The 25,683-nt window shown below is 47.0% G+C and overlaps 1 protein-coding gene and 1 pseudogene across 1 annotated transcript in view; one reads left to right on the top strand and one right to left on the bottom strand.

Annotated features, from left to right (window-relative positions):
- The window catches only part of DPP7 (dipeptidyl peptidase 7), a 35,958-nt gene that overhangs the window by 6,428 nt on the left and 3,847 nt on the right, over nt 1-25,683 (top strand). Inside the window, exons 5-8 of the mRNA XM_085076587.1 lie at nt 4,289-4,424; nt 8,832-8,913; nt 10,673-10,839; nt 11,972-12,032. Of these exons, the coding sequence (XP_084932713.1) occupies nt 4,289-4,424; nt 8,832-8,913; nt 10,673-10,839; nt 11,972-12,032 (446 nt within the window). The remainder of the gene's footprint in view (nt 1-4,288; nt 4,425-8,831; nt 8,914-10,672; nt 10,840-11,971; nt 12,033-25,683) is intronic.
- Nucleotides 12,027-25,576, bottom strand: LOC146430069 (kelch-like protein 26; annotated as a pseudogene).

Below are 25,683 nucleotides of genomic sequence, written 5' to 3'. Positions count from 1 at the left end.
CCAGATGACAACTTTGTGGCACAGACTCGGAAAGATACCCTTCTTGATCTACTGCTTGTCAACAGAGAATTTTGTGAGCGAAGTGGGGATTGGTGGCCATTTTGGCCATTTCAACCATGAAGCCATCAAGTTTAAAATCTCTGACAGGAGAAAAAATGCAAGCAAAACCTCAACTCTGGGGCATGTGGAGAGTAGATTTCAGGCTATTGAGGGAATTACTGAGTAAAGTTCCCTGGGAAAATGTTTTTGTAGGTGACGGGGTCCATCACTGTTGGTCAGTTTTGAAATACCACCTTTTAAGGGCACAGGAGTAGCAATTTCCAAGTGTCAAAAAGCCAGCGAGGCAGAAGGCCAGCTTGGCTGAACAGGGATCTTCTCTTGGAAATAAGGCGAAAAAGGAGGTTGTGTGCCAATGGAAACAAGGTCAGATGACATGAGAAGAATACAGAGATACTGCTCTCCCACTATAGGGAGAAAATTCACATTGTTTAAGATTAACTGGAGTTGAAGCTGCCAGAACTGTGGGGAAGGATAGAAAGTTTTTTAAATATATTAGTGGTGAAAGGCAATGTAGAAAATTGGCCTGTTCCAGAATGAGGATGGTCACCTCACAAACAGGGACAGAAACAAGGCAGAGGTGTTTATTGCGTTCTTTGCCTCTGTCTTCAACATGGATGACAGACCAAAGGGGTCTCAGTGCTCTGAGCTGGAGGACCATGACGGCAAGAATAATCGACTCCCAGTTGATCCTGAACTTGTGCAGGATCTGCTGCTCCATCTGGATCCCTACAAATCTATGGGGCTTGTTTGGACTCATCCAAGAATCCTCGAAGAGCTGCTGATGTCGGTAATGCAAAGTCTCTCTTGATTTTTGAGCAGTCTTGAATCTTTTTGAGCAGTTTTGAATCCAGAGAGGTCCCAGGTGACTGGAAGCTGGTGAACATTGTCCCAGTTTTCAAGAAAGGGAAGAAGGAAGACCCTGGAAACTACAGGCCTGTTAGTCTTACTTCAGTGCCAGTAAAGTCTGGGAAAATCATGGAAAATGCTATTCTGGGAGGTATTGAAAAACCACTTGGAGGGCAATGCAGTCATTGGTCGCAGTCAGCCTCAGTGTAGCTAGCACAGGTCTTTCTTGTGAGAACATTCCACTGTGTTTTATAAACAAAGATAAAGTTTGGATGTTTTTCAAACAGTGTCTTGAGATTTGGACAGTTCAGGCCTGGCCAGTCAGGCCTAGGGGGAGGTTTTTGACTGACCAATCTGGGTGACCTCTGAAAAGTCTATATATATATTGAAATCAAAATAATAAACTCTCTCTTTCTTGCCACACTGAGAACTGGGGTCCTTTTCTCTGCTAGCGGCTCAACAGCGACACCTCAGGAAGGGAAAGTCCTGCTTGTTGAACCTGATTTCCTTCTTTGATGGGGTAACCCACCTGGTTGATCTAGGAAAGCCAGTAAATGTCATAATTTTGGACTTCAGCAAACTTTTTGATGCCATCTCTTGCAGGGATTTTTCTGGGCAAAATGTCCAGCATATAGCTGGATAACTGTACTACATGATGGGTGAGCAACTGGCTCACTGGTCAGCACAAGGAATGATAGTGTCTGCGCTAACACCAGGCTGGTGTCCAGTCACTAGTGGGATTCTGCAGGGCTCCATCTGCAGCCCTGTGCTGTTCTACAGCTTTGTTAATGACCTGGATGCAGGACTTGAAGGAATACTAAGTCAGTTTGCCAACAACACTAAATTGGGAAGATCTTTTGACTCCCTTGAAGGCATGGAGGCCCTTTAGAGAGACCTCAACAAATCAGAGGGATGGACAATCACCAACCACCAACCCTATGAAGCTTCCCAAAGGCAAGTCCTGGATTCTTCACCTAGGATGGGACAACCCATATGTGTGGAGTGGGGAATGAGAGGCTGGAGAGCAGCTGCAGGAAGGAACCAGGGGGTCCTGGTCCATGGCTAATTGGATATGAGTCAATATTGCCCTGGCAGCTAGGAGGACTAACTGTGTCCTGGGGAGCACCAGGCCCAGCATTGGTGGCTGGGTCAGGGAGACTATTGTCCCACTGTGCTCTGCACAGGGGTGGCCTTACCTTGCTTTGTGCACCGCAACGTAAAAAAGACATTGAGCTATTAGAGAGTGTCCAAAGGAGTACCGTGAGGATTGGAAAAGGTCTGAAGGGAGAGGCCTTATGTGGAGTGACTAAGATCACTTGGTTCGTTCACCCTGTATGAGACTGAGGGAAGACCTCATTGCGCTTTTTAATATCCTGTGGAGGGGTAGCACCGATCTCTTCACTCATGACCAGTGTCAGGACTCAAGGAAATAGCACGGAGCTGTGTCAAGGGAGGTTTAGGCTGGATATCAGGAAAATGTTTTTCACCCAGAGAGTGGCTGAGCACTGAACAGGCTCCCCAGGGAAGTGGTCATACACCAAGCCTGTTTGAGTTCAAGAAGTGTTTGGACAACACTCCCAGGCACAGGGTGGGATTCTTGAAGTGTACTGCACAGGGCCAGAATTTGGACTCATTGACCCTGATGTGTCTCTTTTGGCTCAGCATATTCTATGATTCAGTGGTTCTGTGAAAATGAGAAATTCGTCCTGCAGGATCAGAACATGTTACATTGGAAATACAGGAAACGAATAATTGGTAAAACATTATTTCAAGGGGCCATACAGCTTTTTATTAAACACAGCCTCTTTAACAGCATCTAGCCATTTTCATTGTAGGCCTTTTCATAATTCTGCTCTGCTGCTCCCTGGATCCTTGAAGCAGTCCTTTCCCAAAGTGCTCACTATGCTGCAGCTGGGTGCATGTGATGTCCTTGTTTCTTGATGGATCCCCAGCCTTATAGTAGAGGAGTGCTTCCCTCCAAAAGTCTTCCATAAGTACAGGGCTTTGAATTCAGTTGCAGCAAGTTAAAAAGCATTTGACCTGACAGTTACCATTAAGCCTCCAGCTGGCTGTGGAGTGGTGGCTGATCTCACGGGGGTTTGTACTGTGACTGTCAGGACAGTAGCTAGTCTGGAAAGGCCCAGGACCTGTCCTGGGATGGCAAGATGGGACAGGGTTTCTGCAAAACCTCCTAGTTGGCTGCGTGTTGTACTGCAGCTCTGTGTGTGTCATTGAGGGCTTAGTTTGCAGCAGCCCTGAACGCACTAAACCCAAATGAAGAAAACTGAAATATGGCAGTGCTGGAGAAGCACAGCATTTCCCCAAGAGAGAAAAAACAGACCTCTTCTGGGGCTTACAACTGTGCCAAATTAACCTGAAATTACTTGCAGCAGGTTTCAGGTAATGCCTGTCTCCAAGACCAGGGCTAGACAAATGCAAATTACTTCACATGTGGGTGTTGTGGGAGCGGTATTTACTGCAACCACTTGAGGTGGTGGGCAGGGAGATTGAGTGCCTATAAGTTTGCAGTTAGACCAGGTTTAGCCTGTGTCTTGTGGATGTCATTTGCCACCCCCAATGGCCTCAGAGGAATTCCACAACCATCAGCAAATTAATTACTTCTGTCATCTTGGGTCTGCCTAGCAGCCCTTGATCCATGTGTAGATTGTGGCCCTGGCACTGAAGCTACCAAGGTGGCTTTGACTTTACTGTGGCATTTGTTAATGTTTCCCGTTCCCTGTATCTGTGCTGAACAACTATGCAGCTGTTATTTGGTGTGCCCAGGGAGAATACTTTCCCTGTGTTCCCTGGAGAATACTTTTTCTCAGCTTTCCAGGAGCTGAGAGGGCTGCCTGTTGTACCATGTTCAGGGACACCCTTTGACAAAAGCCTGGCAAAGTTCTGACTAGTTCTAACTAGTTCTTGACATTCTGTATGCTAAATATACAGTGTATCTTCTCTCTTTGAACAGTGAGCGCTTCACTCAAGCCCCGCTTTTCTCTGCTGTGAAGCTGCCCTGACATGCTCAGGATGGTGCAAACTTAAATATTGAAGCAGGATTTACATTTGTCTTCAGAAGCAAACTGAGCTGCTGTGTTCCCACCAGAGTTGGTGTGAGCATTTGGGGAAAGGCCAGTAAGAGCACAGTGTGCTGCTCATTGGCCATAACAGGATCAGCATGCAGATGAGGCACAAAGCATCACAGATATCCATGAGCATCATGCATGTCACGGAGCATGTGTGAGAACATTAGACATCACAGATATGCATGAGCTTCTTGTTACCTTGGGTTAGGCGAGCCTGTAAATGTTGGCCTGAACTTCTGAGTTATTACAGTATAAGTTGTCTGTTAAAGGAAATAACTCTTGTCTTTCCTTGGCAGCTATGGAGGAATGCTGAGTGCATACCTGAGGATGAAATACCCAAATGTTGTAGCCGGAGCATTAGCTGCCAGTGCTCCTCTGCTGTCTGTGGCTGGGCTTGGAGACCCGACCCAGTTCTTCAGAGATGTCACAGCAGTAAGTAACATGTCTTTTCAGGAGCAGTATTTTCTTCCTTTAGAAATGCTGTTTCTTTTTCCTTTTCTAGATGTTTAAATAGACATCTGTCTTCACAGCACCACTGCTAAGCAGGGAGTGCAATTTAATGGGAACCTGCAAGAAAAAGCAGCAGCTGCCAGATGGCTGAGCACTGCCTTAGCTGGGGCGGCACAGGGTACAAAGGTGCTGCTCCAAGCAGCACAACTCTGTGCCTGTACCTTTAGTACCACTAAGAATTCACTTTCCCATTTCTAGTGGCTTGACCATATGACAGCCTGAAATTTTTCCTTTGTGCCTGGCTGAATCCCTTTGGGATAATTTATTTTTCAAATCCTCTCCCAAAATGCTGTATTTTACAGTGGTACCAATGATTCACAGCATTTCCTTAGTCCAAGGTGATTGCATTTCAGTGAAGAACTTGGAAATCTTCATTTCACTAAATAAAAATGTGCAAGGTGTCCTGGGATCACTTAAACTAAAATTTAAATGTGGCTTTTGCGGTTTAAAGCCATGAAAAGGCGGTGTTAGAACTAACTTGTTGGGGAATATGAAATAGGAAAGCCTTATAGATATGATTACCTTGCAAAAGATGCTGAGAACATAGAAAGTATAAACGAAATTGAGATGAAGACAAGGTTTGAGTTGAAGAGTAACTAAGAAACAATGGTATAGCCGACTGAAGGTAATTCCCCTTCTTGATAGAACAATGCCCTCTGCCTAGGCAGGTCCAAAGGTCAGAGCAGACCCTGCCTGCCTGGTAGAGCTTCCAAAAAGCAGTTTTTTAAGGTTTAAAATATAACCCCATATGGTAATGTGATGATTCTTATAGGTTGTATGTAAATGCTGTAGGGTTTGTAGCTTGTCTTAGAATGGTTAAAGAGAATTAGAATATTCAACACAGAAGATCATTTATTGTATTGTAAACGGCAAATCACTCTCTTTTACTCTCTCTTTTGCTCTCTCTTTTCGCCTCTCTCTCCCTCTCTCTCTTGCTTCTCTGGCCTGCTTTGAGCTGCGTCTTACAGCCTAGCAGACCTCTCACACCCATGCTCCTTCACAATAAACTCTCATGCTCTAAAACCCATCTTTAGAGATCTCTTGTTTCTCTTGATCTCTTGTTTGTCCTCATAACCAAATCCCACAGAGTTAAATCCTACACTAACTTATATTTATCTTACAAGGAACGAAATGTACTACCTCGTTGTACTGAAATCTTGTGTCTGTTCCATCTCTTTTCTGACATGAATTTCTAGCTCTGGGTGACACAGATGGCTTTGTATGAACTACCTTTGTTGTCCCTCATTTGGGACTGAGGTCTGTGCCTGGTATCGGAGCCAATGAGCACACAGAGCTGAGACCTTTCATGCTCTTCTGCCCAGAATTAGTGCTAGTTCATTAAGCTGGCACCTGTCTTTGGGGAGTTTGCAGACTTTTATACAAGTTACAACAAAGAAGTTGCACAGAACTTGTTCACTGGTCAACTTAACCTATGTTTTTCTGCACATATTCCAATCAGTGCCTGGTTCACTATATGAGGGTGGTCTGACATTAGCATGTGAGATGCTTCAGGGGTCATTTTTACCTTGCCACTTAGTCTTAGGTTACCTTTGGGCTGCCTTAGCATTCTTCCCCATTCCTCTGGTCTGGAGGTGATTTACCTTTGTTGACATAGTCTTATCATTCTTGCATTACTTTGTTGTGATTCTCCACCTGGAAGACCACAGCTGTGTATGCAACTCCTGGTCTTTTTGTTCTTATTTGTATACATGAACAACTTGTTTTTGCGTAGAGACTTACACAACAGATAGCTTTACCAGTAAGTATAAAGAAGACACTGTTATATGAAAATAAACACATTTGGGACTCCTAAGTGTAGAAAAGAATAACAGACATCTTGTCTTAGAGTTATAAAATTTAAAACAAAAAATGTAATACCATTTTGTGTGGAAAAATTTGCAACACCAGAGGTTTATGTCCAAAAAGGAGACAGAGGAGTGCTGTAATTTTATTCTAATAGAGGGAGAGGCCATGGGGCATTTCCCATGGAGTCTCTCAGATTGTTGGGGGACACAGCCCCCTGTTTATCCTAATCTCCTGGATGCATCGCCCTCTTCCTTTCCCCATTGGCTGAGGTACTCAGTAGGCACAAGCTTCCCGAATCGTCTAGTCTATGTCCCACTCTATTATGCACATCCTCTTCTTTTTTCTTTTATATTATGAAACACTCTTCATAATTCTATTAAGTATTTGTTCTTTTTCTCTAGGTTCAGAAATTTAACACGGTCTTGGCTGAGTAACAGTCCGTTTCAGTTAGTAACATTTTCTAGAACTGATAGTTTCTTCCATTATTTCCCTAAGTCCCTGGCCCTATCTGCAAGCAGATTCACACGGTCTGTTTGTAAAGACACATTCGTCTGTATTCCTTTCGATTTAGTCAACTAACAGGCCCTGCAGTTGGAATTCTTCCTTGGTTGAAGCTAGCTTCCTTTCAACAGCCCTGTCTTGCTTCAGCTGTGAATATGCTGTGAGTCATTGCACACCCTCAAACTTAGGGCTTTAATCTTTGCACATGAAAAACTTTCCAACTAATGTAAAAATCTATTTTCTCTGCAGCAGTAAGCCAAGCTCTGGGCTGAGCTCTTAAGCAAGCACTAAGTGGTTTCAAAGTACTCCCTTGCACCTTCAGTGTGAACGTTGCTCTAATTTGCAATTTATGCATCTGAAATCTGAATTGCTCTTCTTGCTGAGAGCACCCATGAGAGCTGTTAATCCTAATGAAAGCACAGACGTTTTGTGGAGGTTTGACCCTGGCTACATACCAGGCACCTACAACATTTGCTCTCTCTGCCCTCCTCTGCTGCAGCTGTGCAGAAGGGGAAAAAAAAGTTAAACACACACCTGACTCATGAGTTGAGATAGGACAGTGATAGAAGAGACACACTGAAAAAGGGCAAATACAAGTTGAAAACTTAAAGTTGCAAAGTGATTTATTAACCTAATAGAGTTGCAAGATAAATGAGAAGTAAAAGTAAGCTCTTAAGACACTGTTCCTTCACGCACCCCTCTCTCTCTTAAGACACCATTTCTCTGCTCACCCCCGTCCCTCCTTCCAACTAACAGCTCTGGTAGGGGGCAGGGTATAGGGTATTAGTCCAAAAATCCATTCATCACCACAATATTCTACTACAAACACTGTTTCTCTGCTCACCCCCCTCCCTACTTCCAACCAGCGCTATGGGGGGGGCAGGGTAACGGGTGTTTTTCTCTGGCCAGTCCATCAGGGAGATGGGTACTCTACTTAGCCATGGGGTCCGTCCTGCGAGACACAGTCCTCTGCGAACTTCTTTGGCGTGGGTCCAACCTCACGAGCAGCATCTCACCTGAATTCTGCTGCAACATGGGGTTTTTGTCCATAGGATGCAGACTCCTGAGCCAAGGCCAGGCTGCTTCCATCCCAGGAACAAGGCCTTTCTCTTCCTCGCAAGGCCTTTGCAGTTTTAACTCTTTATATGAGACTCCCACTGGATCACAGCTTCCTCCAGGCATCTACCTGCTCCTAAGGTGTGGGCACTTCCCCATGGGCTGTGGGTGGATTTCTGCACCCCTGTGGACTCCGTGGGCTGCAGGGGGACCACCTGCTCCCCCTATGGTCTTTACCGCAGCTAGCATAGGGTTTTCGGCTTCGGCGCCTGGAACACTTCTAAATCTGCCTTATAACTTGAGAGAGGAGAAAGAGCTTGAGTTCCTAGAGCCTTCAATCACAGAAACAACTTGGTAGACCATAACCAGCCACAGCTCTTCAAACCTAACTTAAAGTGCTTTTTCAGGATCAGTTATGGTTTTCCCAAGAAAAAGGACATGGTCATTTGGCAGGTCACAAGCAGGGTTAAGAAGAAAAGCAGATCTTGGTTCTGTACTCCCAATGCATAACCAACTTCTCCCATGGCTCCTTCTCACAGACTAAGTGCAGTTTCAAGGACTCTGCTCTTTGTTTAAAAGCAACAACAAAACCCTTCTGGCCCTAGCAGCCTGGCCCACTCTACCCAGGCTGAGGCATGCTTCATATTCTCCTGCTGCTTCATGTTCAGCCTGATGCTCCAGGAAGTGCAGTGTACTGTCTGACAGCTCATCCCAGTGAGACCTGGTGACACAGCTGTTGCTTGGCCTGAGCTCTGCAGAGTGTTGGCTTCTGCAAGGACATGCAGCCTGTCTGAAGGGCAAAGAAGCAGCCCAGGTGTCACTGCTTTTGTAAATGCAGATGAGGGGCTGACCCGTGGGCCAGTAACCCCTGTCAACTCCTGGTCCTTCTGGCAGATCTTTCCATTGCAGCCTCTTCAAGTATCTCCTCTGGGAAACTGTAATCTCATATCTTTTCTGTCCCTTCAGGATTTTCAGAAGTCCAGCCTAGGCTGTGTCACAGCTGTCCGTAAAGCCTTCCAACAGATCAAGGACCTGTGCCTGAGTGGCGGTAAGAAGAGACCCCTGCAGATGGCTCCCTAGGGCAGCCAGCATTCCCAGCCATGGGCAAAAAAGTTGATACAGCTTTACCTCAGCTAGTTGTTCAGATAAATCGATGCAGATGCCCACATGGCTTCCTCTTTCTGCTTGCACAATCAATTTTTGTTTTTATTAGCAGTTTCAGTTAGCATTAAAATTGGTAACCAACACCAAAATGTAAGCAGCTCTGTGGAGCTTTGCATAGTGTTAATGAAACCATTTTTTCTTCACCAAAGTGCAAAACTGCTTGCAGGTGAAAACCACCAGTATTTTATGTTAGTAAAGGCACGTGTTCCACCAGCTACTTGTTCTCAATATCCACACTGTTAAGAGCTGTTCTGGTGGGTATGGCAGCTGTGTGGCTCAGCTCATTGGACAGATCTGAGAAGTATGTGGAGAGCAGTCGTAAGTCCTGAAGCAGTCATCCAAGTCCCTTCCATTTCCAGTCTTGGACAGTTACGACAGACTGATGAAGACCTCTGCAATGACTCCTAAGTAGGCTGGAGCAGATGCCATGGGCTGACGCAACATCTCATGGAAGCTGTGCATGGTGTTGAGAGAGATGTGGTGGCCTCTATCTTGAGCCTTGGTCTGTGGTGCTGCGTGTCAGGAGCTGTGTGCCTCCCAGATGCTGTTGCCTGGTCCTGGAACTGCCAGAGGAACCCAGGGATCAAAACGCCATTTTAGCTTTGGGTCACAGCAGAAAGAATGTTATTGTTAACTAGTCAAGTTCTTCCAGCTCTGCCTGGTGCCATGCTTCCTGCAGCTGGGGGTAAGGTGATCATATTTAAGGCTTAGGCCCTCAAGTGTGTATCCTAAGTCAGGTCCCAGGCCATGAGTTTCCAGGCAAAAACAGCTGTGCTCCAGTGGTCAGCTTGTAGAGCAGGATGGGGCAGGAACTGTGACTTCAAAACATGGAGGATGAAAATGAAGGGAGCAGCTTTCCACAGCAGAAAAGCAAAGGTGTATGACATCTTGAAGGAATGTCTTCAAAGATGAATTTCCTGACTCCAGCTGATCTCTGCATCCCACTGATGTTTGAAGGCATGTCTTGAGAATCCTTTGTGAGGACTGTTCTCACTTGGCAGTTCTTACTGCAGGTGCACCCTCGTCCCAAGGAGCTCTTTTTTTTCAGTGGAGGGGGGATGGTGTTGGGGGTTTGTTTGTTTGTTTGGGGTTGGATTTTGTTTTCTTTTTAAATTTTTTTTTTAGTTGGTTTTTTTCCCCCTGCCAGTTTTTCCAGCTTTTGAATCTTGCTGGGTCCTATGTGCTGTACCTTGCTCTCCTGTGTGAGAACTTGCCTGGGAAGCCTGCACTGTGGGACACTGCAGCCCTGCCAGGGAAGGGGCCTGCTGGCGTGAGCAGGAGCAGCCATCAGGGCACTGGGGAGGACAGGCTGTACCAAGCTTCTCTGCTCATTGTGCCAGCTGGGACCAGTTCTGTCCCAGCAGGTGCTGATTTCTCCAGGCTCCCCAGGGAGGTATCAATGGCTCCATGAGGAACAGGGCTTGGGCTGTGGGCCACACAAGGTTGTGACACTGCACAGGGAGGCTGTGCCTGGACGTTGTTCATTGTTCACATGTGTAAATTTGGATGTAACGTGTCCTTTCTGCTAAAAACCTCATCTTATGTTACTGTATCTTCTTACTCCTGAGTGAAACAAGGTGCTGAAGCTTGGTGTTACTTTCCTCTGTTGAAGTTTGTGTCTTTTATTTTCCTTTCTTCTGCAGCCTATGATGAGATCAGCAGCAAAATGGCCACATGCAATAAGATCTCTAATAAGGAGGATGTTTACCATCTGTTTGGGTTTGCTAGAAATGCCTTCACCATGATGGCCATGATGGACTATCCATACAAAACTGACTTCATGGGTCACCTCCCTGCCAATCCAGTGAAGGTGAGCTTATTGGTGTGAGTGAGTAACTGGAGCTTAGGACACTGTCAGGCATACACCATTGGGTATGATCATAGGGCAGTAGTGGTGGATGTTGCAGCCCTTCCAGTCTGACAGTAAGTCTACACAATTTAAACTTCTCTGTAATGGTGACTGCTGTGTTTGAAATGCACTGCTGTGAGGTTTGCTGGGGTCACTCATACCCTTCTAGGCCTTTACCTTAGGCACAAAGACCTGTGCAAGCTTGTTCAGCTTTTAAACGCTAAAAACTTGTAACTTAGAAAAAAGTAAAGAGTAGTTTTGTTGTAGCCCATCTCAACGTGCTTTCAGAGATGTATTTTTCTTGATGGGTAGGGATGGAGATGTGAAAATCAGGCCCTTTTCTAAGTATTGCCCAGGAAGCTAACACACCTCAGGGTATAATGCAGAGAAAAACCTGCTGCTATGGGAACTGGGAAACCTGTGAACTTTCAAGAGAATCAGAGATGGCAAAGTGTGGGAAAAGGGCCAAGTTACTGGGGGTTTACAAGGACCCCTAAGATGCCAGCTGCTTTTGAAAGGTACCAGCTTTGATCCCAGATCACATGGGGCTATTGCAGTACTTGGTGTCTTCTGGTGTGTTGTCAAACCTGTCAGACTTCATTTGCTTCTGGTTTTGTGGCATTTAAGGTTCTAGTCCTACCTGGAGCACACTGTGCAAGAAGTCACACAGGCTCCACTGCACTGGGATTCTGGAGATGATGCCTCTGGCTCCAATGGGCACCCAGTTCCCTTCTAGAGTGTGTTTAATGACCTCTAAAATGGAAATAATTATTCTGCACATTTTCCCCACTCACTGAAAAGGGCATTAAAATATTCTGATCGTCGGAGGAACCGTTGTGTATCACTGTAGCCCCTCCACAGCTTCCTGACTTGCTGAAGGAACTGTCTGCCCTTGTCCTGTCTCCTTGTTTCTACTTGTCACTACAAGGGAGGAAGATAAAAACTTCAAGACCTGTTGCATTATGCCATTAGGAAAGCTGCTGAACCATAAAATGTGTAAACGATAATTTTAATGAATCTTCCAGTTTAGCCCTTCCACAAAGCAACTGGTAACTGTTCTGTCTGCCATTTGCCTGTAATGTGTCTCACCCAGGTCGGCTGTGAACAAATTATTGCCCACAAAGACCCAATTGAAGGCTTGGCTGCTCTTGTTGGTGAGTTAATATTATCTCTTTGATCTTTTATGTATCACCTTGTGTTCTAGAAGTGCCTATTAGTGGGGCTGTCATGTTGCTGTGTCAGGGGAGCTGGTATGACTTTGATCTCCCTCTGGGACATTTTGCCCCTTGTTGATTTTGTCTATCAGGATGTCTCACATTGGCCCATAGGTTCATTCTCTCACCTTTGCCAATTTATTCTTGTCATGTTTTTCCGGCATTGCCTGTTGTCGGTCCACGAGATGTGGACTTCTGAGATACTTCTAAAAGTTTACTCATACTCTGACTCCAGCAGTCACAGGCTTAGTGCACATTCAGTGAAGAAAGTTTTTTGGTCTACTTGTTGAGGACAAGGTTGTCATCACAGTGTCCTGTGGTCTTAATCCAGGGGCAAGGCAATCTTCAATACATTGTGTATACACACATACACATTTGTGCCTGTGAGCACTTATTTTGGCAGCTAGCAGTGTTTTTAAGGAAATTATTAATAGAGATAGAATTTGAAGAACTTTTGAGGAGTTCTTCATAAAACCTCTCAAGTTGCTTATTAAAAGTGAGTTCTACTTTGGTCATTATTCAGAAAAACAGGTTCTGAATGACAACAAAAAAAGACTTAAGGAATTCTTACAGATTTAATGCAATTTAGTATGACTGGGAGCTAATTTTTGTGGGTGTTTTGGTGGGTTTTTTTGGTGGGATTTTTTTGTTTATGGGTTTTGTTTGGTTTTATTTGTTTGTTTTATTTTGTCCAAATGATGTATGTGCACCAAGTCAGAAATGTACCAATCCTAAATCACTGCTCAAGATGTTTGGCTACAGCTAGAAGAGTTGTTAAAACACTAATGTCTTGGCAAACACTGTCAGATCTCCTGGATGTATTCACATGCTACTTCTTCTGTGAAGCAGAATGGGAGTCTTGTTTCTTTGAGGTGAGCAAGCCAAGGGCGGATTTCTTCTTCCCAGTTGCAGGGGAGCACCTTGTGCCTCTCACTGTCTCCCCAGCTGTATTCACTTGGGGCAGTTAAATCATGCAAGAGGAATGGTCCACCAGAACTTTAGGCAGGGGACTGGCTTTCTTCCGTACTTGCCCCTCTGTGTCATACAAACACTGTCTTTTTTCTGCACGTGCTGCAGCTCCTCACCTCCTGCCAGGTAGAGTGTAGTGCCATGGGCTGTGATGCTGAACTTGCAACAGGTGAATGCAGGTGAAAGCAAACAAGTGTTGTCCACTGATTGCTTCCAGGGCAATAATACTCTGTCTCCTTAAAGTGAAGCCATTCGTTCACCTGCAGAGAACCAGACCATCACTTACCCATCATACCACGTCTCAAGTGGCTTTGCTGTCATGTCAGGCTTTCTTGGTTTGTGATAAAGGAAACCAGTGTGACAACATCTGTTTGAACATCATAGGGCTCAGGGTGCCAGATTTTTTATCCACTTTTAGCAATCAGAGCCTCAAGAGAAACTGAATAAACTACCAGAATGAAATAAAATACTGAGTAAAATACCAGAATGGCACAGCTTGGAAGGAGTTTTCTTCTTGGGAAATCAGAGGAGTAAGCTGGGACCTGCTGAACCTGGCACAGCTGAAGCCCTGCCTCCTATCCGGGCTTTTAACCCATTACAAAGGAAATAATTGTCATGGGTTTGAGACAGGACATTGCCAGGAGGACGCACGAAAAGAGGGCAACCAGGCTCCAAGCTTAAAGTTGCAAAAAAGGTGATTTAATTACTTAACAGAATTGGAGGATAGATACAAGGCAAAAATAAACTTTTCATACATTATTTTGTTCACTCCCCTCCCCCTCTTATGAACCCATAGTATTTACCCCCTTTCCTCCTTTACAATCCACAAGCTGGGTAGGAAGGTAGGGTGTAGGGTCTCTTTTCAGTCCACAGAGCAGATTCTCAAATTTATTCATCACTACAATTCTTCTACTACAAATACTCTTTATCTCTACTTGTTTCTCTCTCTCTCCAGACAGTTTTCTGCTCTCACCCCCATCCTCTTAAGAAGCACTCTATGCACTCACCCCCCCCTTACCTCTTTCCAAACCAGCAACACAGACAGGGGGCAGGGTAAGAGGGGTTCTCTGGTCAGTCCAATAAAGGAGAAGGGGTCTCTACTTAGCCATGGGGTCTTTTCCCACGAGAGACAGTCCTCTAGGAACTTCTTTGGCGTGGGTCCAATCTCATGAGCAACATCCCGCCCGAATTCTGCTGCTTTGTGAGTCTTTTTGTCCATAAGGTGCTGTGCAGACTTTCCCGAGCCAAGGCCAGGCTGCTTCCATCCCAGGAGCAAGGCCTTTCTCTCCCAGTCAAAGCCTTTTGCAGTTTTAACTCTTAGATGAGGCTCCCACTGGTTCCCAGTCTTTTCCAGGCATACACCTGCTCCTCTGGAGTGAGCTGTGGGTGGATTTCTGCATCCTTATGGACTCCATGGGCTGCAGGAGAAACTTCTTGCTCCCCCATAGCTTTCACCACGGCTAGCAGAAAGTTTTCAGCTCCAGTGCCAGGAGCACTGGAGCACCCCTTCCCCCCCCTTCTTCACTGACCTTGGCAATCTCCATGCTGTTCTCCCGCACATATTTTCACCTCCACCTCCTCCTCCAACTACAAAGAAGTGAAAGAAGTGCGTGCCTCCTTTGTTTTGATTTCTTCTTAAATATGTTTTCACAGAGGTGTAACCAGCACCTCCAATTGGCCCAAACTTGGCCAGCAGCATGTCCATCACCTTCAGAGCCATCAGAGATTGGCTCTGCTGGACTTGATGTAAAAACTTCCAGAACTTGCACTCAGGACACACAGGAGCCATCTTTGTGCCACACCCCACCCCTCAGACACCTCCCCAGGCCTACTACAACAGCTTCTGAGGGGTCCAAATTTCTCCTAGATGTTAAAAATACTTTACTGATGTTTTGGGCCAATCAAAACCACCACATAATCTAAACAGGACAATATTGCATTAAACTGGGGGCAATAACCAAGTTTGTGTCATATGGAGAAATTTGTCAGCCTTGCTGTCTAATTGCTTGTCAGAGACTCATTCCTTCAGAAGAAACCGTACCCATCATGGCAAAATGGGGCCAGGCCCCAGCCCTGATCCTTTACCCTCTGATCCTTTACCCTCTGAATTGCTGAGTAATCTCTGAAAACTCAGTTGTCTTGGCTTCAAGGAATCAGATTCTCCTAGATTGGGCCTTCCAGTTCCTCTCAGATCTCATTCCAGAAGGGTGGACATTGTTTTTCCTCCGTTCAGAGGTGGGAAATCCAGGTTTGAGGAGACTTCATTTACAGTCTAGGACTTGAGCTCATCTTTCCTAAAATTTGAGCTAGTACCTTTGATGCCTAAAATGCTGGTAAAAATGAGATGCAAACACCGCAGTATGGGGAAAAGGGTATTACCTTGGTTTAATATGATCCCAGGTGCACCATTGTCAAATGTACCACGACGAAAAAAAGGCCCCGGGTACAACACGTATGCAATTTTATGGACTTCACCAATTAGCATACCTATCTAAAATTCCCCAATAAGAAGCCTAACAAATGAAGTAATTGCCCCCTTATTCTAATTACCTCCTCCCCAAAAAGGCTACAACTTAGTTTACAATAACATGTTCCAGAGATGATGCTCCATTCAAAGTTGGTGCCTCGTGTTCTTGAGATTGTGGGGATGTTTCGTCTTCCCCAAAGAATTCTGAACAAGGCTAGAGTACAAGAGTTATAAACATGTGGGGCTAAAATACAGAGAGTGAAAAGTACAAGAATGGGAAAGAGTAAAAAGTATATAAAAAGGGTATAAAAAGAGTATAAAGAGAAAAGACAAAAAACCATCAAGCATCACCTTCATTCATCTTCCCATTTGTCAGTGGTTCACCCCGCTCTCAGCTCATACAAGGATAACCAGGGGGAGTCAGTGTGTTTGGGGCAGGAATGTGACCAGTTTTACATTTGGTTTTTCATATGTTAGTGGCTGTGCCTCCACTGTATGTTTTCTCTGTTTAAAATAAATGTCCTCTGGCAAATAGAGAGTGACATGGGGGCAGGCTGTGCTGCATGAGACTGTAATGACAGGAACATTTCCCAGATTGGCCTGGCTTGCAACTGAGCCAGTCCACTAAGGCCCAAAAATAATGGAGTTACTGGTCAACCTGTTGGAATAAAACAGGGCCTAGTAATACAGAGACCCCATTTTGGATCATAGTGGGGAGTATAAGAGCAAATTAACGTACTCCTCTTAGTATCCTTCCTCCAATGCAGAAGATCTTGTCTTTGACTGTGGCCATGCTGTGATTGCAGTGGGTGAAAGCCATGGTGCTGTTGCTGATCCAGCAGTGGAGGCACGGCAAGTAACTGTCTCTTAAGGTTTTGCCCCAAGAGAGCCCTCCTTGAAGGAAAGCAGAAGTCTGGAAAATCTATCCATCATCCTCTCTGACATCCAGCAAATCATCAGCAAACATTTAGCAGAACTGATTTTTTTCTTTAAAATACCTACAGAAGCTCAATATACCTGAAATAAATAAGTTTCACACTTATTCTGCAGAGCTGATGCAGTGTGAAATATAAAAACAGAGCTTCTTGGGTATTCTAAAGAGAAAAAAAGCCAACCCAAGCCAGTTCCAGCTCTTTCTATAAATAGTTTTCCACAAAAGATTTTTGAATAAAACTTGTGGGTTGTTTCAAGGGTAGCAAGGAACAGCTTTAATTAAGGAATCTGCTTTCACTATATGCAGTCCAAAACAGCAGTTTAAAAACAAAGCAGTCAGAGCTCTTTGAGCTTTGGTTGTCCAAGAGAAGGTTGGAGCCACTCTGCCAGAGATGCTGGCAGCTTCTCCCCAACAGGCACTGACTTGTGTAGTTAAGGGAAGCGTTATAGAAAGCTTCTTGCAGAAAGAGGGTGCTGCTATGGGAAGGGTCAATGCCTCCAGCCACCTGCCTGTGAATTTCTAGGTGACAGACAGCCTGTTGAATTCCAGCCTGCGGAGTGTTTGCAAACAGGAAGATGCTATTCTACGTCAGCCATAAGCCCCAGTTCACCTACGCACAGACACTTCTTCTGCATGGAGCTTGTCTTTAAGTCTTGTACTACAATAATGCTCTTAATTTTCCCCTATGCTTGGGCACAGGGTCAATTCAAATTTGCACACTAGTTATTCCACCAATTCTGAGGGAAAGGAATGCCATTGGTGGGTAAGATCTTGTACCCCAGGGCTATAGTGTTACCCAGGCTAGATCATATGGGGTGTTGGAAGCTCTGTGAGGCAGTTTCATCCTTGGTCTCTGGTAGAGAGCAACAGAGGTGCAATAAGTTGCCTGTGGCATTGTGGGCCAGCTGGTTCCAAGCAGGGACTTGACCCCAAGTCCCAGCCATTCCCTGGGCTCATCCATTGCCACTGTATGCTGCTGGGGCAGAGCCCTGCTGTCCCTGGCATACACCTTTGCGGGAGATGTCCCTGCCCTTGAGGCCGCAGTTTATAGGTCACCAATGCCCTTCGTTGCAACTGTGCACTTGAAGTTATTCTGGCTAAAATCAGGACAGGGATCCCAGCTGGCCATAAGTGGTTTAAGAAGCAGGGAGCTACAGTGATGGCAGACTGGCCCAGGACTTTTAACTGCAGAGGCATAACACAGGCAACACAGTGCTCTTCCTAGGCTATCTTTCAAGTCCAAATTATAAGCTGCAAATGCTAAATATCCTAAAATAATTTTCTGAAGTGTTTACCCCAAGTTGCTGTCCTCTGACTGTCTTCCAAAGAGCCTTGTAAGGACTGAGAATCCTGGGTAGGTCAAGAGCTGTACAGGCTTTGTAAGAGAGTAAGAGGCTGCATTTTGCTGCTTTTAGTACAGATGAATGAAGCAGGACAGTAGGGTTAGTCCCAGATCTTCCATTCAGATTTATACTAGGGTTTAGTCCCATACCCAACACTGTGGCAGTCTGCTCCTGATTTACTTTCTCAGACAGCAAAGCTTTGATTCAGTCAGGATTGCAAGGCAGATGAGGTAACTTTTAATATGTTGGAAAGAAAAGAATTCCTGCTGCAGGGGGGCAAAGAGGCTGTGCTGACACAGTAGGAAAAGAACACTGGAGCTGTGGGTGTTAATGGTGTGGGTACAGGCTTAAACTGTGACATTAAGATGGCAGCAAAAATCAGTGCAACTGTTGAAAATACGCTGCTTTCTACTGGCTCTCTTACCTGCAATATAGAGGATTCACTTGTGAGTTGTGCCAGCATGATGAGCGATCCTCCCCCCCAGGCGTGGGGAGAGGAGCTGTGAACTCCCACTTGTTGTCAGCAGGCTGGTACAATTCCACAGTGTGTGAGAGGGTTCCCAGCAGTGTCCCGCTACCCACAGCAAAGATGCAGTCAGATAGCACTTCCACATGGAAGCACATCTGCTGTTCCAGCACACTGGCGACCTGGAGCCAGGACATGTTGCGGGGATCGAATCAGAAAACCCAGGATCACAGCAGACAAGTTATGGTTAGCAGAAGGCAGGTGGCTGGCTCATGTCTTCTGTGGCTTCAAGAACTAGTAAATATTTTCCCTGGACTGAAGAGGGTTTTGTATTCAGATCTGGACAGGCTCCAGGCACCTCTGGGGCCAGCCAGCTGATAAAACAGCTCCTTCTCAGTAGAAAAAGCTCAGTTACAGCTTTTCTCTGATTTGGGGGAGGTTGTGACCTCAGCTTTCAGCAAGCAGGGGTGAAACTCATTGGCTTAATGAAATAACCTTTGGTTCAAACACCAGCTGGCATGTGTCAGTTGGAAACTTTTGGTGATTTCAACAAGCACATTTTGTATCTCTGCTGCTGCGTGTAGTAAAGCCTGCTGGTCTTGCCCAGGTTATCATTCCCTTCCTGGGCATACATTCCAGAGGTTCCTTCAAGGGGATCTGACATACCATCTTCCCACCATACCACAGGGGTTTCACTCGCTTGACCTGCTTGATGGCAGAACGCGTCTCACAGTTGTGGACTACCTGGGAGATGCAGTCCATGGTTAGATTCACCCCTTGGTCCCCTGCCCACTTATAGGTGGCATCTCTGCCCTGATGGCCTGAGGCTTCATGGGCCCATCGAGCTAAGAACAGCTCTCCCATTTTTGCCGATCCAAATGTATTTGTGACACCTTTATCTTTGCAGCTTTATCCACCTGTTCGTTGTTTCGGTGTTCTTCATTAGCTTGACTCTTGGGGACATGGGCGTCCACATGACAGACTTCAGGTAGCTTCTCCACTCAAGTGGCAATGTCTCACCATTTGTCAGCAGCCCAGATTGGTCTTCCTCTACGCTGCCAGTTGGCCTTTTTCCACCTTTACAGCCAACCCCACAGGCCATTTCTCTCTTTCAGCAATGTCCAGGGTCAGCTGGATGGCTTTGAGCTCAGCAAGTTGGCTCAATCCCCCCTCTCCTTCTGTAGCTTCTGCAACCTGTTGGGTGGGGCTCCATACAGCTGCTTTCCATTTTTTATTTGTCCCCACAATACAACAGGAACCGTCAGTAAAAAGAGCATAGTGTGTTTCATCTTGTAGCAGTTGGTTGTAGGGTGGAGCTTTCTCTGCATGAGGAAGCCTGTTCCTGCTCCTCTTCGTCAGCCAGACCAAAATTTTTACCTCCGGGGCAATTTGTAATTATTTCCAAGATCCCAGGGTGATTCAGATTTCCAATATGCGCATGCTGTATGATGACAGCAATCCAGGTACTCCATGTAGCATCAGTGGTGTGGTGGGAAGAGGGAGCATTTCACTTGAACATCCACCCCAGCACCGGTAGTCGAGGTGCCAGGAGGAGTTGTGCTTCCATGCCAATTACCTCTGAGGCAGCTTGGACACTTTCATAGGCTGCCAGGATTTCCTTCTTGGTGGGAGTGTAGTTAGCTTCGGATCCTCTGTAACTTTGGCTCCAGAATCCCAGTGGTTTGCCTCGAGTCTCGCCAGGCACCTTCTGCCAAAGGCTCCAGGACAGACCATGGCTCCCAGCTGCAGAGTAAAGCACATTCTTCACTTCTGGTCCCGTCCTGACTGGGCCAAGGGCTAATGCATGAGTGATCTCCTGCTTGATCTGGGAGAAGGCTTGTTGCTGTTCAGAGCCCCAGTGGAAATCGTTCTTCTTGCGTGTCACCAGGTAGAGAGGGTTTACAATTTGGCTGTACTCAGGGATGTGCATCCTCCAGAAACCTATGACACCTAAGAAGGCTTGTGTCTCCTTCTTGTTGGTTGGTGGAGACATCACTGTGTTGTTATTGATGACCTCAGTGGGAATCTGGCGCCGTCCATCTTGCCACTTCACTCCCAGGAATTGGATTTCTTGGGCAGGTCCCTTGACTTTGCTCTTTGTGATGGCGAAACTGGCTTCCAGGACAATCTGGATGATTTTCTCTCCTTTCTCAAACATTTTTTTCTGCCGTGTTCCCCCACACAATGATGTCATCAATGTACTGCTGATGTTCTGGAGCCTCGCCCTTTTCCAGTGCAGCCTGGATCAGTCCATGGCAGATGGTAGGACTGTGCTTCCACTCCTGGGACAGTTGGTTCCAGGTATACTGCATGCCCCTCCAGGTAAACTGAGGCCTGCACTCTGCTGCCAGAGGAATTGAGAAAAGTGCATTTGCAATGTCAATGGTGGCATACCACTTTGCTGCCTTGGACTCCAGCTCATACTGGAGCTCCAGCATGTCTGGCATGGCAGCACTCAGCAGTGGAGTCACTTCATTCAAGGCACGATAGTCCACAGTCAGTCTCCATTCTCCATCAGATTTGCGCACAGACCAGATGGGGCTGTTGAAGTGGACCTTGCTGATCACCCCTTGGCTCTCCAGCTCACGGACCATCTTGTGGATGAGGACCACAACATCTCGATTTGTTCGGTATTGCCGGTGGTGCACTGTCTAGGTGGCAATTGGTACTTGTTGTTCTTCCACCTTCAAGAGTCCAACTGCAGAAGAGCTCTCTGATAGTACAGGCAAGGTGTTTGATTGCCTAATGCCCTCTGCCTCAACAGCAGCAATTCCAAAAGCCCACCTGAGTCCTTTCAGGTCTTTGAAATAGCTGTTCTGGAGGAAATCTATGCCCAGAATTCAGATGATGCTCAGATGTTTCTGCCACTCCTTCCCAGTCAGGCTCACCTCGGCTTGCACCAGGGTCAACTGCTGTGATCCCCATATCATCCCAGTGATAGAAATGGGTTCTGCCCCCACAAGTTCCGATGGCATTAGGGTACACTGTGCACCTGTATCAACCAACGCTTCATATTTTTGTGGCTCTGATGTGCCAGGCCATTGAATCCACGCAATCCAAAAGACGCAGTTTTCCCATACGTCTACCTGGCTAGAGGTAGGGCCCCTCTAGCCCTGGTTATTATTCCCTTCCTAAGCATACATTCCAGAGGTTCCTTCAAGGGGTTCTGACGTATCATCTTCCCTTTTGTTGTACCTAGCAGCTTGGCCACAGGAAGCTGAGGCTACCTTCACTTCAGCGGAACCCCCTCAGCTAGTGTTTTCCTCCTTTAGCTGATGCACCCGTGCTGCCAGGACAGAAGTAGGTTTCCCATCCCACCTTCTCATGTCTTTCCCATGGTCATGCAGAAAGAACCACAACTCAGCTCGTGTGGTGTACTCCTCTCCCTAGCTGGGGGCCACTGGGCTCTGGTGTTAGGACCTGTGACTCTCACTGGTGCCACACTGTTTTTTCTCACTTCCTCCCTCATCTCTTCTTTCAATTCCCTAATCTCCTCTTGAGGTCCTTAACCACAGGAGAGACATGAGCTTGCATTGGGCCTTTGATCACACTTGCATAATTCCTGAGTTTGTCAGCTATGGAACCCACTGTGTCTCGGTTGTCATCAGCGTTAATTGTTGCAATGAAGGTGACATATTGGGAGGGCCCCAGACTTGCCAGGTTCCACATTTGCCCTGTGCACTTGACCCTGTCAAGATCATTTTCACATTGTCCATCCCTCCAAAAAAATGTACCTCCATTACTGCCACTTCTCTCAGCCGTTGGATCCCTTCCTCAATGGTCTTTCAGAGCAGTCTATGGTAGTCCTCCTGCATTCCGTCTCTGTGAACGATCCTCTCCCTTACACTCATTAAAAGCCTCTCCCAGGGAGAAAGGGGCCCTGGCTCTGTCACAAACACCTTGTCAACACCTGGGTCCTGAGTCAAGGATCCTAAATTCCTTGCCTCATTACTATCCAGTTGCACTCCTGGGCCCATAAGGTCACAAACCCGAAGTAACCAGGTTGAAAAAAGCCTCGCTCCCCGGTCGAACAATGTCGTTTCACAGATTACGGGTTCTGTCATGACAGAGACTCAGTGATGATTATAGACTCAGGCTCCCCTGCTGGTTGTGGGGCCCCTGGCTCCCCATCGTCATTAGCTGGGTGTACTGATTTGGTTTTATACTTCTTCTGCGGCACAGGGGAGACTGCTGCTGGCTGTGACTGCTCTCGTGGTTCGGCTGGAACATGGATAGTTGTAACGTCCGTGGGTTCTGTTGCTGTACCATCAGACTCTTCCCCTTTGGGGCAAGGAGGGGGTCTCCCACTAGCTGGGGAAGTGTACCTCTCTCAGCACCTGGCACATCTCATGTATCTCCTCCACCAGTACTCCCACCCAATCTGGGTGATTCACTTCAGATGTGTGCTGTCAAGGGGGGTCAGGCTGTGGGGCAGGGTCAGGCTCGGGGGCAGGGTGAGGTCTGGGACAGCACCCCTAGTCTCTGCGGCAGCAATATCTGTCTCTTCTGGGGCAATATCTGTAGGCTCTGGGGTGGCATTCCTAGTCCCTGGGGCAGCTGTTAGAGTGGTTACCCGGGGCAGTCTCACCTTATCTCTGAATGCTAAGTAGAATAGACCTATCAGAAACACCAACCACTGTATGAAATGGTTAGCATCTAGAGAACATCTGAGCCCCTCGAGCACTGGTGGGGTAGGTCCAAAGAAATGAGTGAAGGGTTGGGAAGAAACTTCCCCCAGTGTTATCTCCTCACAATAGGTACTGTTACCAAACAGACTCCAAAAACATGTACTCACGGTGTTAAAGGCCTGTAACAATGTGCCCGCCATCCAAAGGGCATGAAAAATCCATAAATTCCTCACCTTATTGACCCATTGTGTGAACGGGATAACAACCACAGTAGCCTTAGTTATAGGACCTATATTTAGATAGGGAGCTGCGAATGGGAAAAATATGGCCACGAGTATGTGCAAACCAAGGTATGCTAGACAACGATTCCACTTATTGAGGTTTCTATGTTCAGCACACTAAAGTAGGTTACCCAGAAAGTGTTATTCCTTTTTCAGCCTTTTTCTCTCAATGCCCTCAGGCCCTACGTTGGGTGCAAAAACTGTCTTGGTTTGAAAGACAGGTGTCTGTTAAGGAAGGTGGGAAACTCCCTTAGAATAGCAAATATGACCCCCCCCCCTTCCCTCCGAATGACTGTAACTTTGAAATCAAGGGCTTTCAGGCAAAGATATGGGAAAAGGAATAACAGTTCTTTACTAATACCTATAATGAGGGAAACAAGCAACAACAACCGTAGCAAACAACAAACAAAAAAACCATAAACCCGGTGGCGGCTCGCTCTGGGCTGTCACACTCCCCTTTGGTGCAGTTACAGTCACAGCCAGCAGGGGCGCTGTCGGGCTCCCAGCCGGGCAGGGCATGTGCTATGACTCCCACGCAGCTGCAGGGGGCGCTGTGGGGCGAGGTCAGCTCCTTGTAATGGCGGGCAGGGTGGTGGACAGCAGGACAGCGCGCAGCAGGGAGCTCAGAGCAGCGAGCTGGAGCGGCAGGACTGGCTCACGCAGGCTAGTCAGCAAAGGTGGCAGAACTCTGTAGCTGTGGCAGAAGCCGCGGTGTGTTCGGGCAGATGGGGGATGCGGTGCCAGGGTGTAGCAGAAAAGCAATCCCGTCAGCGGCAGGAAAGTCGCAGGGCTGGCAAGTGGCAGCCGGACTCTTCTGTAGGGGGGAGGGCTCCCGGGTTTCCCCTGAGGCACCCGAGTGGATGATAAAGGTCCTCCTCAGTTAAATTTGGTGTTACTAAAAGTCCCAGTTCAAAAGGCCTCCTCAGTTAGATTTGGTGTTAGTAAAAGTCCCAGTTCAAACGGCTGTTCTTACAAACGAAAGCTCACCCAGGAAGGAAGAAATGCAGATGCTGGGCTCCGGTGGTCACAGGGTCCTCTCCTAGCTGCAGAAGTTCAGCTGTCTCCTCTGGTGCCCCGGAAGCAAGAGACATTACCAGCGACTAGGTGTTCCCCTGCCCTCACCACACCTCGGCTACATCTTTTGTGTCTGAAGTATCTGGTCGTTAATTTCTTAGCAACAGAATGGAGAAATTCCCCAACCTCCCACAGTCATGCTGCAGCTGGCACACCGTGTCTCTGAACACTTCCAGCTCACTGCATCCCTGGGTGTTCGTCCTGTCCAAAATTTCACAAAGTGTTTCTTGGTCCAGGACTTTTCAGCACAGTGGATTAGCCAGGATCTGTTTGTAATGCTGGCCCATGGAGCATACGGCTTCCTGTCTCAGCTCATCTGGGCCGAGTTTCTTGGTGATACTCAGAACATCCAGGCAGTTCTCACAGTTCAAGCACCCCTCCAGAAAGTGAAAGCAGAGCTTGATCACCTTCCGCACCAGAAGGGTTTGTGTGGCTTTGAAGGTCTCCTCAATATTCTGTAGAGAGAGGTCGAGTTTGCTGGAGTAGATGAAGTTAAGAACATTCCTCAGTCCAGCAGCACTGATGGCTTTCAGCTGGATTTTACCGTCTGAGCTCCCTGCTCCCATCAACTTTCCAACAAAGAGGATTTTGCAGTAATTGCTTGCTGAAGCCAAAATGATCTTGTGGGCTGGAAAGCAAACCCCTTCTGCCTCCAGAGTCACATCACACGGTGTGCTCTGTGAGTGAAGGCTGCTGAGCCCTTCCAGGAGTTTTGGCAGGTAGGTGTCTGACATGAGCCTTGCTGTGCTGGCCTGTGAGCCAAGCAGTATGGGCAGCATACAGCCCTGGAACAGTCCCGTAGTGCATCTGCTGGGCGGCCTTCTCCAGCTAAACCAGCGAGGGGGCTGAGGCTGTGCTGCCCACCCTGCAGAGCCCCCAGAAGGCAGTAGCTGCAGCAGCTCCTCTTCAGCAGCCCGTGCCTGGGACTTTGTGGGCAACAGAGCACCAGGTACTGTGTGGAGCTGCCTGGGGCTGTTTGCAGGCGGAGCTGATGGTGCTGGTTAAAGCACAAACCCACAGTGTTTGTGGGTTTTGCCTGTGCATGTGACACAGGACAGCCACCAGTGTAGCTGTGTTCCTCCTTGCTATCCGGTAACTGCCCATCTGCACAGAAAGCAGTACATTCCTGGGCAGCTCCCAGCCATGCTTTGCTGGCCGCTTGCTCAGGTCCTGTTTCATTGGGCAAACCTGCACATGCTGTCCTTCTCGAACAACAGTCAAACGAAATCCCCTCTGTGACAAGCCACCCTTGGTACTCTGATTAAATTTGATCAGTTCAGATATGGCTCCTTTCAGGGTGGGTGTGGGAAGGTCTAAGCAGTTGTGTCCTGTTCTGTTTGAAGTATTCAACCAGCATCCTGTGCACAGCCTGCTCCTGGGTACATGGGGAACTGGGGGCCTGGGCTCTCCCAAGGACTAGTAAGCCACT

This window comes from Lichenostomus cassidix, chromosome 17 (assembly GCF_008360975.1).
Source record: "Lichenostomus cassidix isolate B80296 chromosome 17, HeHo_3.0, whole genome shotgun sequence".
In the NCBI taxonomy this organism is placed as follows: Eukaryota; Metazoa; Chordata; class Aves; order Passeriformes; family Meliphagidae; genus Lichenostomus; species Lichenostomus cassidix.
The sequence above is the reverse complement of the archived record's forward strand: the minus strand, read 5'-3'. Positions and strand labels throughout refer to the sequence as shown.